At 41.5% G+C, this 17,512-nt stretch overlaps 1 protein-coding gene across 1 annotated transcript; it reads left to right on the top strand.

Annotated features, from left to right (window-relative positions):
* The first annotated feature begins 264 nt into the window (after nt 1-264).
* On the top strand, nt 265-3,835 carry LOC114280730 (receptor-like kinase TMK4). The gene is made up of 2 exons (XM_028223104.2): nt 265-2,677; nt 2,999-3,835. The coding sequence occupies exons 1-2, from the start codon at nt 394-396 to the stop codon at nt 3,481-3,483; spliced, it is 2,769 nt and encodes a 922-aa protein (XP_028078905.2). The 5' UTR covers nt 265-393; the 3' UTR covers nt 3,484-3,835.
* Nucleotides 3,836-17,512: the final 13,677 nt, after the last annotated feature.

Raw genomic sequence — 17,512 nt, 5'->3', positions numbered from 1 at the left:
TAGGTATCATGAAAAATCTTTCATGAAAATAATCATGAAAGTTTTGTGACCCTTGGATTACACTTAGAATAAAGCACCACACACTAACCAAAGTAATCCAAAGATCATAAATCTTTCATGTTCATTTTCATGAAAAAAATTTCATGATCCTTAACTTTTCTCAAAAAAAAAAAAAAAAAAAAAAACCACGTCCCATATAAAATAACATTATGCCACGTAAGCATATCAACTTCCCGAATAACGGTCAGCCCGTCACCTTCTCTCCTTCGCCCTGAATTCTAGCAACCTCCAACAAGCCACCCCACCATCGGCTCCATTCTCCCTCCCTCCATCCCTCTCTCTCTCTCTCTCTCTCTCTCTCGCAATGAGAGACATAGAGAGAAAAAAGATACAATGGAAGGAAATGAAACATCCCGAAGAAATCTCCTCTTCTTCTCTCTCTTAACAATCATCACTGCCACCTCTCTCCTCCGCCTCTCCGCCGCCGCAACCTCGGCCAACAATGACGATGCCGCAGTCATGGCCAAGCTCGCCAAGTCTCTCATCCCAACTCCCTCCGGCTGGTCCGCCGCAGACCCCTGCGACTGGACCGGCGTCTCCTGCGACTCCTCCGGCCACATCACCTCCATCAACCTCGCCTCCAAATCTCTCTCCGGCCATTTACCTTCCGAATTGAACCAACTCTCTCACCTCACATCTTTCTCTCTCCAACGAAACCACCTCTCCGGTTCCTTCCCTTCCCTCTCCGGCCTCACCTCTCTCCAACGACTCAATCTCGACTCCAACAACTTCACCTCCGTTCCATCACCGTTCCTCTCCGGCCTCACCAGCTTACAGGTTTTAGACATCGGCCAAAACCCTAATCTTCCTCCATGGACTCTCCCCGAAACTCTTTCCGATTCCACCACCTTGAACTCTATCGACGCCGGCGAATCCAATCTCGTCGGAACCCTGCCGGACATATTCGAGTCCTTCCCGAATCTTCAAAGTATAAGGCTTTCATACAACAATCTCACCGGTCCTCTACCGAATTCCTTCGCGAAATCCGGAATTCAGCACCTCTGGCTCAACAATCAGGCCCTAGGGCTCTCCGGGAAGATCGATGTGCTCGGCTCGATGTCGGAGTTAACTCAGGTTTGGCTTCACCAGAACCAGTTTTCCGGTCCGATTCCAGATCTTTCAAAGTGTACGTCACTGTTCGATCTATCGCTTCGCAATAACCAGTTAACAGGTCCTGTATCTCCTTCTCTGACTACTCTCCCTAACCTAGCCAATGTTTCACTGCAGAACAATAAGTTACAAGGTCCATCACCTAGCTTTCCTAAAGCTGTTCATGTGAGTCTTGGAACCACAAACAATTTTTGTAGCTCAAGTCCAGGTCCATGTGACCCACAGGTCACCACATTGCTTGAGATTGCAGGGGCATTGGGGTACCCTATGGCATTGGCTGAGTCCTGGTCCGGAAACAACCCTTGCGATGGATGGAAATCGGTTTCCTGTGATTCAAAAGGCAGCGTAACGGTGCTCAATTTTGGGAAACAGGGTTGGGTTGGGACAATATCGCCTTCCATTGCTAACCTCACCGTGTTAACTACTTTGCTTCTGAATGATAATAACCTCACTGGTACTATACCTCCAAGCTTGGCAAATTTGGCTCAACTCAAGCTTCTTGACATCTCCAACAACAATGTTTCAGGACAATTACCTGAATTTGGCTCAGGTGTGACATTGAAGACTTCTGGCAATCCGTTTATTGGCGTAGATGTGCCATTGGAAGATGGAAGTTCAAGCTCGAGTGGTTCATTGGATGGAACAGCAACAGCAATGCCGAACAACTCGTCCCTTTCTCCGTGGGTGATTCTTGCTATCATTTTTGCCGCTGTGTTTGTTATAGCAGCTTTTGCATTTGTAACTTACAAGTATATTATGAAGAAACGGAGTGGGAAATACAAATTGTTCATCAAAGGATCCGTAAAGGGGACCAGAAAGTATATCAAGGGTGCAGATGATGCTGGGAATGGTTACGGTGGATTTGGAAGTGAACTGCCGAGTCAAAGCTGTGGTGATAACAGTGACATCCAAGTTTATGATGGTGGCAGCGTTGCCATCCCCATGGAAGTGCTCCGAGAAGCAACAGACAATTTCAGTGAAGACAACATTTTGGGCCAAGGTGGTTTTGGAATCGTTTACAAAGGCCAATTACACAATGGGACACAAATAGCAGTGAAAAGAATGGAAGTAACCGTGGCAAGTTCGCAGGGGGTAAGCGAATTCCAAGCTGAAATTGCCGTTCTGTCGAAGGTTAGGCACAAGCATTTAGTCGGACTACATGGTTTTTGTGTCAATGGAAATGAGAGGCTTTTGGTTTACGAGTACATGGCTCAAGGGACATTGGCACAACATCTGTTTGGTTACAGAGAAATGGGGGTTTCTCCTCTGACTTGGAAACAAAGAGTCACAATAGTGTTGGATGTTGCCAGAGGGGTTGAATATTTGCACAGCTTAGCACAGCAGAGTTTCATCCATAGAGATCTGAAACCCTGTAACGTACTTCTTGGAGATGATATGAGAGCTAAGGTGGCTGATTTTGGCTTGGTTAAGAATGCCCCTGATGGGAAGCATTCGATGCAGACAAGGTTGGCCGGAACATTTGGATATTTAGCACCCGAGTATGCTGGTAAGCACAACTTCTTTCATATGAATTAATTAGACATTTATCAATCTGTGAACAAGCCAATTCAAATTTTTCTTAAGCATTGAATAGAACATATTTTATCTTTTAATGTATGGTTTAGAAAGAAATGGTTAAGTTTATATTTTTATTTTTTAAAAAAGAAAAAAGAAAGGAAAAAGAAGAAGCAATATATCATAGAATTTCTTAGGATTTTCATTTTACAGTCATACATTAAAAACCTAATTCATGGATCAATTAATTCCAAAATTGCCAAATTTACATCTTAATTTGAATGTTGATCCATCATCTTTTGCCTCCTGACAGCCACCGGAAAAGTGACCACAAAGGTGGATGTTTTTGCATTTGGAGTGATCTTGTTGGAGACAATCACAGGCAGAAAAGCCCTAGATGAAAACTTGCCAGATGAGCAATGTCATCTAGTCACTTGGTTCAGAAAGCTCCTCAACAGCAAAGACAACATCAGGAAATATCTAGACCCATCTCTAAATCCAGATGAAGAAACCTTTATAAACATCTGCAAAGTAGCAGAACTGGCAGGACACTGCACTGCTCGCGAGCCATTTCAACGGCCAGATATGGGCCACGTGGTTAGTGTCTTGTCTCCTCTTATCGATGAATGGAAACCCACCACCCATGATGAAGAAGACAGCTTCAGCATTGACCTTGACATGAGCCTTCCTCAAGCTTTACAGAGATGGCAAGCTAGTGAAGGTGGTTACACATCTGCAAGCTTGTCTAAGGGAGCTTCTACGTTTGCAAGCTCATGCAATTCCAGGGATGCTGGATGACCTTTTAAAAATATAAAATGCTTTCGTACACAAGGCTCCAATTAAACTGTGGTCTGTGCCAAGAATTCTCTATTCGTATATCTCTTTTTCCCTCTGTTTCAAAATGCTCATAATATTCAGATTATTATAAAGTTCAAAACACGGTAATTTAAGGACATAGCTCAATTGGTGTGGATGATTTGAGATAAGTGGACATAGGGATTTAAAGACCGATGATATTGTGGCGTATAGGGACAAGGTGTAATGGAAACAGTAAATATTCAAGTTGTGAAGACAGGTTTCTATTCTATTTGTACAGTGGCTATCATGGAAGGCTTGATTTAGTGTACTATACAAATCATATTCTTATTCATTTTTTTTTTTCTTCTTAATTTTCTTCTACTTATTATTTCATTTAAACTTATATAGCGTTCTGTTCTCAGTTTTTTGTTCATATATAAAGGTATTAGGAATAGATGAGTCTCCTGTTTTGCTGATCCAGTTTCCTTGTTGTGAGAACTCATAATGAACTTAAAATTGTTGCACAATTTGTTTATCACAAGAGTGGTTATAATTGTTATTTTATGATTATTCATGTTATGCAGTGATTATATGCATTTTTGTTTTCATTATTTAACTTCATACTTTTTTATCGAGTGAAGGATAGTTTGATTAATGATGAACGTGCTGTTAGCAGTTTTTGTGATTTAGGTTGAAATCATAAAAACAACATATTTAAAAGTAGTTATATGGGTATGCACACTTTTTTTAAACTCCACTTTAATAGGAATCTCATGCATTATTGAAATACTTTTGCACTATTTTATCAAAGCAACATGGGACTTGCTCCCATTTTGGTGTGGTTTTCTGGCATGAAAGGTCAAGATTAGGTAATATATTTTTGGGGAAATTACTGTTCAAGAGGAGTTTTAAAAAATTATTACACAAAAGTGAAAAAAATTATAATTTTAATTATTAATATTTATAAACTTTATCATTTTTTTATAAATTTATTTTTGATACACCGCTAGTGTGTAATTCCCCCTATATTTTTCACTTATTGTTATGTTTGCTTCTCGGGTTTGGAAGATTAAGGAGACTGATCTATCAAACTTATCACACTGCTACATCCCGGCGTAAGTCTACTTTGTCATCCCTTCTCTCTCTCCCTTTCTCTAATTCACTAATTTTGCATTCTTTTTTACTTTCCATCTTTATAGTTTATAGATTTTAAAGACTTGTTTTCTTCATGGATTATGCTTCTTGTATCCATTCGATTTTCAGTTTATCAAAGTTGGTCTAAAATATAATTAACCAATGAGCATGACTCAATTTGTAACCCACCCGATAGAAGTAAACTACATAATTTGTCAACCAAAGTTGGGGTAATTATCACTCCTATTTGGAGCTAGGCAGGGTGGGATGACCTTAAATCCTGATGCCCAAGATAAAGATCTGATAGTGAAAAGCACAGTCTGCATTAGTGTTTGAACTATAGCATAGGCTGACAAGTTCATGACTTTGTATGTGTAAGATGAGGTAGGAACCAACTGCTACTGTTGGAAGCTTGAAGAGATATGGGAGAATTTTAGGTTCTTAAGCCTTCTTCTGAACCCTTGTTTCAAAGGGTCCTTCCAAGATGACATTTTTTTGTGATGTTTAGTTTATGGAAAATCTTTCACTGCTGGTAATGTGATTCAATGAAAACATGTGACTGAAGTGGCACTGTATACTGTGAATTGGTGAATCATCTTCTTATTCACTTCGTAGTGGTAATATAGCTTTAGGCATTGGCTCTATCTTCATTTCGAGTGGACTGGGTGTTCTCTTCTGGTGTGGAGAATCTTCCAATTAAGATGATAAATATTGAAAATAAAGTGAAAAATCACCAACCCATTGATCCTACACACAATCTCACATGATCCTACTTGCAGTCCTAATATATTACGGATTTGACAATGAATTGGATTGTTTTGACAATTTAGGATCGAACAATCCTACAATCTGAATCAAGATTTTGATAATTATGCATTTGGCTTGTTTCGGTATTCTTTAGGTTCCTCATTGTTTGCTTGTTAGGAATTATATTGCATTTACATAATTATGTAGTCGGAACCTTCTTAGTGGTGTGTATGGGTCAATCTTGGCCTTCTGCTTCTTCATTCCTTGTTACATTGTTACATAATTAGTTTTGTTGTTGTCATGCCATTGCTACATTTATGTTTTCAAATAATTTTTTTAATCAAAATTTTGGGAAAGACATTTTTTCCCCTCAGCAAACTGTTTAGACTTTTACTATTGCAGATATCACTAATTTTAATACATCATAAATGTGGACACTACAACTGTTGAATCCGTCAAACAGGTTTACTGTCTACCAAAGAGAGAAGCCTTGACAAGTAAGGTTTTTCTAATATTTATTTTTGGATCATTAGTATATGTATATATTTTGTGAACTGTTTAATTTTTTAAAGCTTCTTGGTTGTTATCTTTATCATTATAGATTTTTTGGGTTGCTAACAAGTTGTACAGTTAGACCTGAGCATTTTTATAGAAGATTTCGGGAATCCAACAATGTTTTGGATAATAGGAAACAGCTGACAGAGGGGTAAGATTTATCTTTTAGAATTTCAGGTGGTAATGCCATTTTGACATTATTTGTAAAACTTGTTGATCAGTGTTTTATGAGATTCGTGTTTGGGATGAAGAAAATGTATGCTTTTTGCAATACCTCAACCCCATATTTGTGTACTTCCAATGTCGTGGCCATTGGCCAGGCTGATTCATGATGCAGTGCAGTTAAGAATGTTTTGAAAAGTTGGTAAAAAATTAATTTTTTGATTTTTTGACTTTTTTGGTGGCTTTTTTTGACAAAAAGTTGGCTTCCTTTGGCTAAAAAAGTTATCTTTTTTGGCTAAAAGAACTAAAAAACCAAAAAGTTGACTTTTTTAGCTTGTTGCCAAAATATGTTCCAAAAAAGTCCTGTAAAAGTGATGTCATTTATTTATTTATTTATTTTTTGTTTTTTTTGGCTTTTTGTCATTGTCAAGTATTATTTATGCTGTTGATCTAAATGATATAATATGATGGTTATGAATAAAGCTTCCGACCCGCAATGGGGTGCTGGGGATCGGCTGTGATTGGCCAGCAAAAATTGTTTTTTTTTTTTTTTTTCAACCACCCCAGGCCGACACGTGTCATTGGAGGGGTCACTGTGCTTTCCACTGGGGTCTGAAGCAAAGTTGTGATGGTTATATAATGGAATTGTGGAGTTGTTCTTATATATATCTATAATATTATAATATAATCTTGTGTAATCAAGTAGCAAGGGTTATATTTATCACACACGAAATTTAGGCTGTGAGTCTGTCTTCTCTTAGATTAGATTATACACTTATTCTATAAATATTATAACTTTATCAAAAAAAAAAAACTATCTTTGATTTTCTATGTTTTAATTTTTTTTGACTTGTCATAGTGATTTCGGAAGACTAAAATCCGATAAAATGTTAATTAATTGAATTGTCCAAAATATGTACAAAAAATAAAAATGAAAAATAAAACTATGAACAACCACCTTAAATTCAACAACCATATGCTAGGTATATCTATTTTTTCACATATTATTTTAATTGTACATGATTAGAGCCTACGTAATGTGAGGCTCACACATAACTCTCATGTATAAAAAAAATTCAATATATGTATCATTCTACTAAAATTATTTGTAAAGGGAGAATTGGATTGGTAAAAATGTCATGGGACTTTGGGTTCGTTTGGGAATGGCAATTGGCTTTTTGGTTTTTTAGCTATTTTAGCACGGGGCTAAAAAGTTTCGTTTGTAAAAGATTTTTTGATTTTTTTGATTTTTTGTAAGAGAAATGAGGTAATGATTATGAGTTGAATGTGATGTTTTGTCTTATTAGGTTAAAAGATCTATTTTGTTTTTTTGTGACTATTTTAATCAAAAAAGTCTAAACTCTAACTTCCCAAATGAGCTCTTTGAATACCTTTTAACCAAGGGATTCAAAAAAAGAAAAAAATCCTATGGTGTGGTGGGTCTACTAAGGCCCCATTTGGGATAAGGATTGGGGCTAAAATAGTCATATAAGGATAAAATAGGTTATTTTAGCCAAATAGAACAAAATGTCACATTTAACCGATAATCATTTCATTTTTTCTCTTACAAAAGTTAAAAAAAACCAAAAAAAGTCTATCCCAAACGAAACTTTTTAGCCCCAGGCTAAAATAATCAAAAAGTCAAAAAATCAAAAAATCAACTCACATTCCAAACGAACCCTAATACAATCCCATGCTATTATAAATAAAAATATTATTTTCTCATTCATTTAGAATTTTTCGTAATTTTATAAATTAAATTGGAAAAATTACTAATAAATCCCACTTAGGTAAATGTTTCACTAGTTAGTCCTGAATGTTTTTTTATTAAACCATTTAGTCCTTTTTATTTTTGATATAATATATTTTTTTGATTTATTGCATATAAGGTTTACCTTTTTGCCCATATTATGATTTGTTTTTGATGTTGTTCTGGTGCATGGGTTTGGGAATATACTGTAACATTACTATTTCTTAGGAGGGAATTTCGTCAATGTCGTGAACTCATATGGAAGCGTAGGTTGTTTCCCAATTGGTGTTCTTATTGATTAAGTTGTTTTGGGTGTGTAAAAACAATGAAACACGACAAAACAGTACCATGATAACAATGCGCACTAACACTACTATCCTACCACAAACTTCCACTACTTAATCCTTTAGTCACTATTTAACCGTTTGCCCCAATGTGTCTGCGACAATGTTGTGCACAATTTAACACTATGCAACTACCACATTCATACATTTGTAATCAAAACACTGTTTGACTAACGTTTCCAAAAAAAATACGCATGCATACGATCTCCGTTAGCCAAGGAACTATATCGACACAACAAAATCATCAGTACAAATCTCACTGAAATTTAAGGACTTCACAACTTAACATGAATATTGAAATTTTAACAATACCACTCCAACTATTAACTTATTCATATACCCTACAAAAACAGGGGACCACAGTCCACACAGAAACAACAAAAAATCATTTCCAATGTTCTCCTCCTCATTTTTTACCAGTCATGAACACATCATCCAAAACCAGTGGTTCCTCACCCACGTAAGCAAACACACAAATCGATCATCACAAAAACAACAGAACCACGGCAATGGCTCACTCAAACAAAAACACAAATCCATATTACAGCACAACTACATCATAATAAAGGGCACAACAGCCGCAAACATTAATCCCGACATAGAAGTCCTGCCATTAACACACCATTGTATAACACAGAGCACAACATCAACCCAATGTATTCTCGCACGCATTATCAACAATCGACGATTGAGATTAATGTTTGGGTTGATGTGTGCGAGAATACCCCATGTGTCCACACGACAATCACCGGCGCCAACAATGTCTCCCTACTCGATTCAACTCCAACTGATGGACAAAACGTTACTGAGACCCAACTTGATGACGTTCCAACGTATTTCTACGAATGAGGGTTTGAGCTAGTGAGGGTTTTTGGCGGCAAACAAATGAGAAATTTTGAATTTACATCAACATTACCAAACCAAACACCAACAAAATCACACGAATCACGCGAACAGAATCGCTACAACGTCGGAATCACAATCGACAACCCGGAAACAACCTTCCACATTCACCCACAGTAGAGGGACAACATCAGAACAATGCATTTCAATGTTGGACACTTCGGTAAATTAAACACCAACAAAAACCCCTATTTACCCTTAATTTTAGACACGTACCTCATAAAAACATGGGCTGCAAAGTCTTTTACATTGAAATGAGATCTATTTGTCTTTATAAAAACATAAAGAACTAAATGATTTAACATTTCCAAAACCAGGATTTAATGATGCTTTCCCCAATTAAATTCTAACAAAGTAATATAGCTATAGTCGTTACAAATAATAATAATTTACCTTATATTTTTAACATAATACTACTATATTAATAATTTTTCTGTACTCGTAATTTTACCTAATCTATTCATAATTTTACCAAAGTTAATTTGATAAACAAGCATGGCCCAAATTCAAACAAAAGGGCAGTGGAAGAATAGCTGGTGGTGGGGACTCGGATCAGATGAGGAGGCCATGGTCCATGGAATTGGGATCCTCTCCATGAATCCTCTCCTTGACTCCCTCCTTGCAGGGCCTTCGGACTCACTTTTAGGCTCAATTTTGATAATTCGAACCGTTATATTTTAAGATTTATTCAAGATATCATACCTGTAAAAAATTAAGTTGATCGGATATTAAAAAGTATGTGTTCGGAAAACTATTTATTAAAAAATAGTTTGTAGTTCGATTTTTCTGAACACATACTTTCTGATATCCGATCAACTTGATTTTTTACAGATATTGTATACTGAATAAATTTTAAAATATGAACGATTCGAATTATTAAAATTAAACCTAAAAATAAACTCAAAAACCGTACAAATACGGAGTCAAGAAGAGAATCCTTGCTCATAGTCCATGGGCCTCTGCTGTCTCCACTCACACAGCAAGTGAAGTGCGCATCTAGCTGCTATTGGATATTTTTGAAAAATGGTTAAGAGTTAATTTTTTTATTTTTTTTAACTTTTTTTTAAAAATGTATAAAAAATGTTAGAGATGATGTCACTTAAAATGGATTAAAATTGAGAAGTGAACTTTCAACCTATCACCTATATGTGTATATATCTATGACCTCACACATACATAGACAAGCGGTAACAAATTCTATATTCTCTCTGTGCCATTTTATTAGTTTATTATCTTATTTTTTATTGTCTCAAAATGTATGTCTATTTTTAAAAAATCAAAAATTTAAATTTAAATTTTTTAAAATTATCCCTTATTCATAATTATAAATAAATTTAAAAATAAAAAAAAAATTATTTTTGAAATTAATATTTTAAAATTTAAATTTAAATATAATAATTACTCGTCTTCTTAAAAAGTTAAATTTTTAAAAAAATGACTATTAAAATGGGACGGAGGCGGTATAAAATAGTGTAACTTTCGGTATCCTGTTTTCAATGGGAACGCTTATGTTGTAGGTAATTCAATTTATGGATGTTCAAGTACGGCGTTCCGGTAGCGTATCATTTCTTAGGGTTGTTTGGAAGGTTTAAAATAAATATATTTTTTGATTTTTTATAAAAAAAGAAAAAGAAAAAATTACTCATAGGTCCCATATTAAAAAATGTTATTCCATCTAGTCCTGAGTGTTTTTTTTATAAACCATTTAATCCTTTTTTTACATCAGAACATCATCATCAAAACAATATCAAACATCATTATCAAACATTCTTGTCCAACAACATCAATCCTGACGTTGCTAACAAAGAACCTTCACTACTCATCTATTTAACACAAGAACAAAAACCAAAATTATAATCTGCAATTAGTTTCATCATCATCATCATCAACTAAAAAAAAAAAAACTAGAAGAAGAAGAAGCATGAAGATGAATATATAATCCTAACCACCACCATCGCATTACTCGTACCACCTCGCATGACTTCCCTCATTCGCTGCCTTTCTCGTCTGTCTCCGGTGGCGACGCCACCACATATATACATCATCTGCTTCGCGTTTTTCGAGATCGTTGTGCACAGATCTGTTATATCAGAGACTGATCCCTTGCCATATCACGGCGGCGATGGCGGATTCACCACCGAGAGATGTACTGAAGCTTCAAACCCCTTCAATCTGAGATTTTCAGATCTGGCCATAGCGACGGGTGTGTGTGGGCCTACGGTGGTCAAATCTTTTCAGATCTGATAGGGCCACCAGCAGATGAAGAGTAAGAGTCGAAGTAGCGCTGGAGACGAAGAATAATGTTTGATGAATCATGTTGGAGAATAATGTTGAAGAATAATGTTTGATGAATAATAATGGTTGATGAATAATGTTTGATGTTGAAGAATAATGTTTGATGAATAATGTACGGGGAGCAAATATTCCGGCGAGCCCGTACTCCTTTCTTCCGAGCTCCGTCTCTGTCCGATCACCTGCGAGCCAATAAGGGTGAGCTACCCGGCGGTGTGTGGCCGAAAAAACCCTCCGACGATCAAGTTAGAACACACACACAGAGGATAGCTAGAGAGAAGGGAGAGAGTGTTTGGGTGTAAGAATTTCTTACAGAGATGTTCGTGTGTTGCGTATGGGGGGCGCAGACATGCTTATATACCTACTGAGCCCCATATCCACTCCCTGCCATCTCCTGACACGTGGCTCTGCTATCCCATCTGTCAGCATAAACCATGCCATTCATCACCTAATCTCAACTGCCTGTCATCACAGCTGGAGCTCGGCAGCCGAGCTGCCCTACCTCGGTCATACCATGCTTCATACTTCAAGCGCCTAACCGGATAAACACACGGAGGACCGGGCTAAGCGGCATCCCGGCCGAGCCTAGCCCGGATACTTACTTTGATCGGCCTTCCTGCCGGTCATACAACTACCTCGGCTGACCACGCCTTTCCGGGCGCCGGTCACTCGGTCTGTCTGGCTTCGACCATCCTCGGACCGAGCAGCCTGGTCCGATCGGTCACTTCCTGGCCGAGCAGTTTCTGTACGGTCCGGGGTGGCACACAGTCCAAACTCTGCCCGGCCCAAGTTCTGGCATCCCCTTTCCAGGCGAATAGCTGATCAGCTTGGCCCCATGCACCGTTGGGCCCTCAACCTGCTCGGCCGTTACCTCGGCCCAACTCCAGATCATAAATTACCCTCTCAATTGCCCCTTAATTCCGTCCGCGAAAGCGTGACTGGGATTACTCACTTTGACCGAGATGACGTTTCCCCGGTTCCCAAGATGCCAAAGTTTCACCGAGTTAATCTGCAATCCTTCCCCGGTCATGTTCCTCGGCTTACCGCCTTTTCGCCAAAAGTAGCTCGGTTGGCTCTTCGTCTCTTCAACCCGTCGCTTCAGTCCCGACGTAGCCATAAATGGTAACACGTGGCGAGCTCCCATTGGTCATCGAGAAGCCAACCCGCCGTTTTTGTCAGATTTTGAATTTGGGCGGACTCCTTCCTGCCTATACATACAAGACCTCCCCCAAACTCCAACTCCTACTGCCACTTCGATATTCAACCTCAGAGCTCCAGCACTCTCGACCTCACCTCTTCTGCCATTTTGCCATTCTTCGTGTTTAGGAAGAACACCTTCAGCCCTTCACAGGGAAGATACTCAATCCCTCTTACGTTGCTATTTTCTTTTATTTTACACACATTAGGGCACAAAAACGTAGCTTTTAGGGCATAGACTATAGAAAACGTCCCAAACCTCCCACTGTTCTTGGTGTTCTTCGTCTTCCTGAAGAACACTGAAGAACTGGGATGAACCGGGCTCTAGGCCTTCTTTTGATCCAAAAAACCAACCAAACCGGGCAAACAACATGTTTGTTTCAACCACAGCAAAAACCGAGATAACCAAAGGACTTGGTCGCTCAACCGGGCTAACATCAGGTCTGCTTGGGCGACCGAGCTCCTTAATTAGACAACCGAGGTGGTTTGGCATCCTTACTGACCGAGCTGAAGTCTAGCTCCTATTGCGAAACCACGCTCACTTACACTTGCCATCCTTTTCCTGCAGAGTCCAAGGGGACCACTGTCATTCCTGAACCTCTCAGGACCGAGCTGCAGCAATTTACCACCGTGCCCAACCCATCAACCGGGCTATAGTAAGTCGGCCACAAATGGGGAAATTCCGCTTCCTAGTGGATACTCCGGCCGCGCTAGCCGCTTTCAGAGAGGAGTACGGCGTCCCGGCCGACGTCCATCTCGAGCTGGCCGAAGAAGAGACCACGCCTTGGGGTAGGGAGGAATGCCCCTTCACCGCGCTGTCTATTGTCGAAGGGGGCCTTCGTTTCTCGCTCAACCCTCTTATAACCGAGTTTCTCCGCCGCACCGGGCTGGCACCCACACAGGTGTCCACCAACACTTATAGAATAATCAACGGCGTTCACGAATTGAACAAACGGCTAGGCACCAACTTAGGCCTAGCCGAGATATTGAGGCAATACACAATGGGCCACACCGGTGACGGCCTAGCTTACTACTTGAAAATAAGACCGGGCAAGGAAAAAATCGTAACCGGCACCCCGGATAAAGATATGCACGACGATGATTTTTTCTGGGTGTCCGGCAATTACGAAACAGCCGAGGTGCCGGGCTGGTTCATAAGCAAGGACTTCGGTTCTTCATGTAAGCCACTCAAATTTGCTCGGTGAACTTAATTCTTTAGTTTAACTAACCGGTTTCCCTGTTTCTTTTGCAGCTATCCAAGCCTTGCAAGCCAATTACCAATTCCCCAACGTCGAAGCAATTCGGGCCGTGCTTAGGTATCGTCACCGGGATTACAACGATTTACTCGGCTATACCCCGACGTATAGGTATTCTGCCCCGCGCCGAAGTAGAGTAACCGACTTCCTCAGAGCTCCTTCGCCACCTCCAGATCCAACCCTACCCGACGTCCCGCTAATCCGGCTGACAGACGAGCAAGAGATGGCCAAAAGAAGTCGAATCAAAAACCTGCTCACCGCCACATCCGTTGAGGTGCCGAGCGTGGTAACTCGGTCGCCGGCCGCCGGTCAATCCAGTGGCGCCGTGGTCGCCCTTGCCACTCAATCCGCCGGGCAATCCAGCCGAGAAGCTCCTGCACGTCGGGCCGGAAAAAGAGCTCGGGCAGACCCGTCCGCCGAGCTAGTCACCGAGCTTACCACCGAGCACCCAACTGACGCCCCCGCCCCAGTGCCGGCCTGGCGCCCACATTTGAAGCACCGGGGTCAGGACATCCCGGCGACGGCTTCTATCAAAGCTGACAAAGAGCATTTGCTCGCCTTTGATCTGACCAAGGCCCTGCTGCTACCGAGCGACGTGGTCGGCAGCGACCACGTCCCAGACACCCGGTTGGTCAAATCGTTGGTGAAGTCCATGGCCAGGGTAAGTGGATGTTGCTTTGAAAAATTTCATAAGTGTTTGTTCGGTTTCCTTTCTGCTCGGTCTCCTTTCTGATCAACTTTGCTTCTTTGTGCAGGCCATTCAAAAACAACACTTGGTTTTGGAGCGCATCCACCGGCTTAGGCAGAAAGCCAACGACACTGCCAGCCAGGTTGAAAGCCTTCAAGCCGAGCTCGGCCGGGCTAAAGCTTCTCTCGAGATGGCCAATGCGGATAATAATAGGCTGCTCGGTCAGCTTAATACAGCCGAGAAGAAACAAAGTGAGCTCCAGACCGAGGTGGACACCCTCAAGAAGTCAGAGAAGAAAGCTTGCCGGGCTGCTAACAACGCCGGTTTTAACGAGGCCGAGCAGAGCTATAAAAAGCAAGTCTTCGCTACTCAAGACATCTACTTCAAGGCCGGCTGGAAGTCCGCCTGCGAACACCTCGACCAAGGCTCCGACACCGACGTATTTGCCAACCCTCCTCCAGCTTCGCTACCGGTCTACCTTGTGCCTTATGCAAATGACGTATTCAGCGCCTTGCAAGCGGAGGCCGAGGAAGGACTTGAGGACGGAGAGGGTGACACAGATTCTGAGGCAGAGGAGGCCGAGGTGCAAGAGCAGCCCGGCAATGCTGAGCCCGGTGTCGAAGACGTCAGTCCTACCATCAACCTGGATGCTGGCGAGGACGAGTTCACCAATCTCTCCCCCCTAGTTTAGTTCTCTTGTTCTTTTTTTTGTATTTTTACTTTCAACACTTTTGATGTAACCGGGCTCTGTCCCCACCTTTGTACTGAATTTCTTATCAATGAAAATTCAAATTTTTGCAAGTGTATGCACGGTTGTAATCAGTTCTGTCTTCAGCAAAACATCTCGGTATAACTCATCGTTTGAACACTTTGTCGACCGGAATACATAACACGGTCTAAGCACTTCAGCAGAACAAGACAAATTCATGAACCGAAATAGCCACTTCGGCTGTAACAAAGTCAAACAAATCAACTCTTCCAACCGGAGTACATCATCTCGGTTGGGAATCCAAAGTTGGACAAGACACCAACTCTTCCAACCGGAGTACATCATCTCGGTTGGGAATCCTAAGTTGGGCAAGACACCAACTCTTCCAACCGGAGTACATCATCTCGGTTGGGAATCCTAAGTAGGGCAAGACACCAACTCTTCCAACCGGAGTACATCATCTCGGTTGGGAATCCTAAGTTGGGCAAGACACCAACTCTTCCAACCGGAGTACATCATCTCGGTTGGGAATCCTAAGTTGGACAAGACACCAACTCTTCCAACCAGAGTACATCATCTCGGTTGGGAATCCTAAGTTGGGCAAGACACCAACTCTTCCAACCGGAGTACATCATCTCGGTTGGGAATCCTAAGTTGGGCAAGACACCAACTCTTCCAACCGGAGTACATCATCTCGGTCCGGAATCCTAAGTTGGACAAGACACCAACTCTTCCAACCGGAGTACATCATCTCGGTTGGGAATCCTAAGTTGGGCAAGACACCAACTCTTCCAACCGGAGTACATCATCTCGGTCCGTAACATTAAAACAATAATACAAGTGCTAAAGCAAAATTACTTCTATAATTTGACAAAAAGAATTACATTCTGCTTTGCAAGCCAAAAAATTTCTTTACCAAAAAGAGGAAAGTAAAAGCTTAAAAATAATACAATTTCAAGTTGGCCGCATTCCATGGCCGGGGTATGGCTCTTCCCTCTAGATCCTCCAAGTGGTAAGCCCCCTTGCCAGCCAGACCAGTGATCTTGTAGGGTCCTTCCCAATTTGCCCCTAGTTTGCCTTCTCCTGGCACCAGGGTGTTGCCCATAATCTTCCTCAAAACCCAATCTCCAACTTTGAACGGTCTGGGGTGCACTGTCTTGTTATATTTCTTGGAGAGCTCTTGTTGGTAGGCGGCTACATGGATGAGGGCTTTGTTCCGGCGCTCTTCCGCTAGGTCGAGCTCCAAGGCAATAGCCTCGGTATTTAGCTCAGGCTCGAAACTTTCGCTTCTAAGGGTGGGCATTCCAACTTCCAAAGGTATGACCGCCTCCATGCCATAAGCCAAAGCAAATGGAGTTTCCCCGGTCGAACGTCGCGGGGTTGTTCGGTATGCCCAAAGGACGCTAGGTAATTCTTCAGCCCATTTGCCCTTAGCCTTTTCCAGCCGTTTCTTCAACCCATCTAGTATAGTCTTGTTTGATGCTTCGGCTTGACCATTGGACTGCGGGTAGGCCGGGGTGGAGTTGTAGAATTCTATCTTCAAATCTTCACAAAATCCTCTGAATAGGCGACCGTCAAACTGGGTGCCGTTGTCAGAGATCAAAATCTTGGGGACGCCAAACCGCGTAACCACGTTCTGCCAGACAAATCGCTTCACGTCTTTCTCTTTGATGGTTGCCAAGGGCTCAGCTTCAACCCACTTTGTGAAGTAATCTGTGGCCGCGATGAAGAATTTCTGGTTGCCCGGTGCTGTTGGCAGTGGTCCCACTATATCTAGCCCCCACATGGCGAAAGGCCAAGGACTGGTGAGGGGAAGAAGTTCCCCGGCAGGCTGGTGGATCTGATGGGCGAATTTCTGGCATTTTTCGCACTTGCGGACATATTTTTGCGCGTCGGCCTGCATGCACGGCCACCAGTATCCCTGCAAAATAGCTCGGTAGGCCAAGGACCTGCCTCCTATGTGGCTGCCACAAATGCCTTCATGAATTTCAAACAAGAAGGCCTCCACACTATTCGGGTGCACGCACTTGAGGTAAGGACCGGTGAAGGACTTCTTATACAACGCGCCAGATGGAGAGAGCCAAAACCGCTCTGACTTCACCCGGATTTTGTGTGCTTCTTTCTTGTCTGTTGGAAGAGTCCGGTCTCTGAGGAACAAGATCAAGGGGTCCATCCAGGAAGGACCTAACTCGGCGCAGAGTACATCCGTCTGCCCGACGTTTTCAATGCTCGGCCGCGGAAGAAAGTCAATTAACAGGGGGTTTGGAGACGTACTATCTACCATGGAAGCGA

This window comes from Camellia sinensis, chromosome 14, assembly GCF_055761805.1.
Source record: "Camellia sinensis isolate YWXY chromosome 14, ASM5576180v1, whole genome shotgun sequence".
NCBI classification, from domain to species: Eukaryota; Viridiplantae; Streptophyta; class Magnoliopsida; order Ericales; family Theaceae; genus Camellia; species Camellia sinensis.
The sequence above is the reverse complement of the archived record's forward strand: the minus strand, read 5'-3'. Positions and strand labels throughout refer to the sequence as shown.

Excerpts from the sequence above, each read along its gene's own strand:
- LOC114280730 (XM_028223104.2), top strand. The coding sequence starts at position 394 with ATGGAAGGAAATGAAACATCCCGAAGAAATCTCCTCTTCTTCTCTCTC. Across the intron at positions 2,678-2,998 it reads TTTAGCACCCGAGTATGCTG|CCACCGGAAAAGTGACCACA; the intron begins GTAAGCACAACT and ends GCCTCCTGACAG.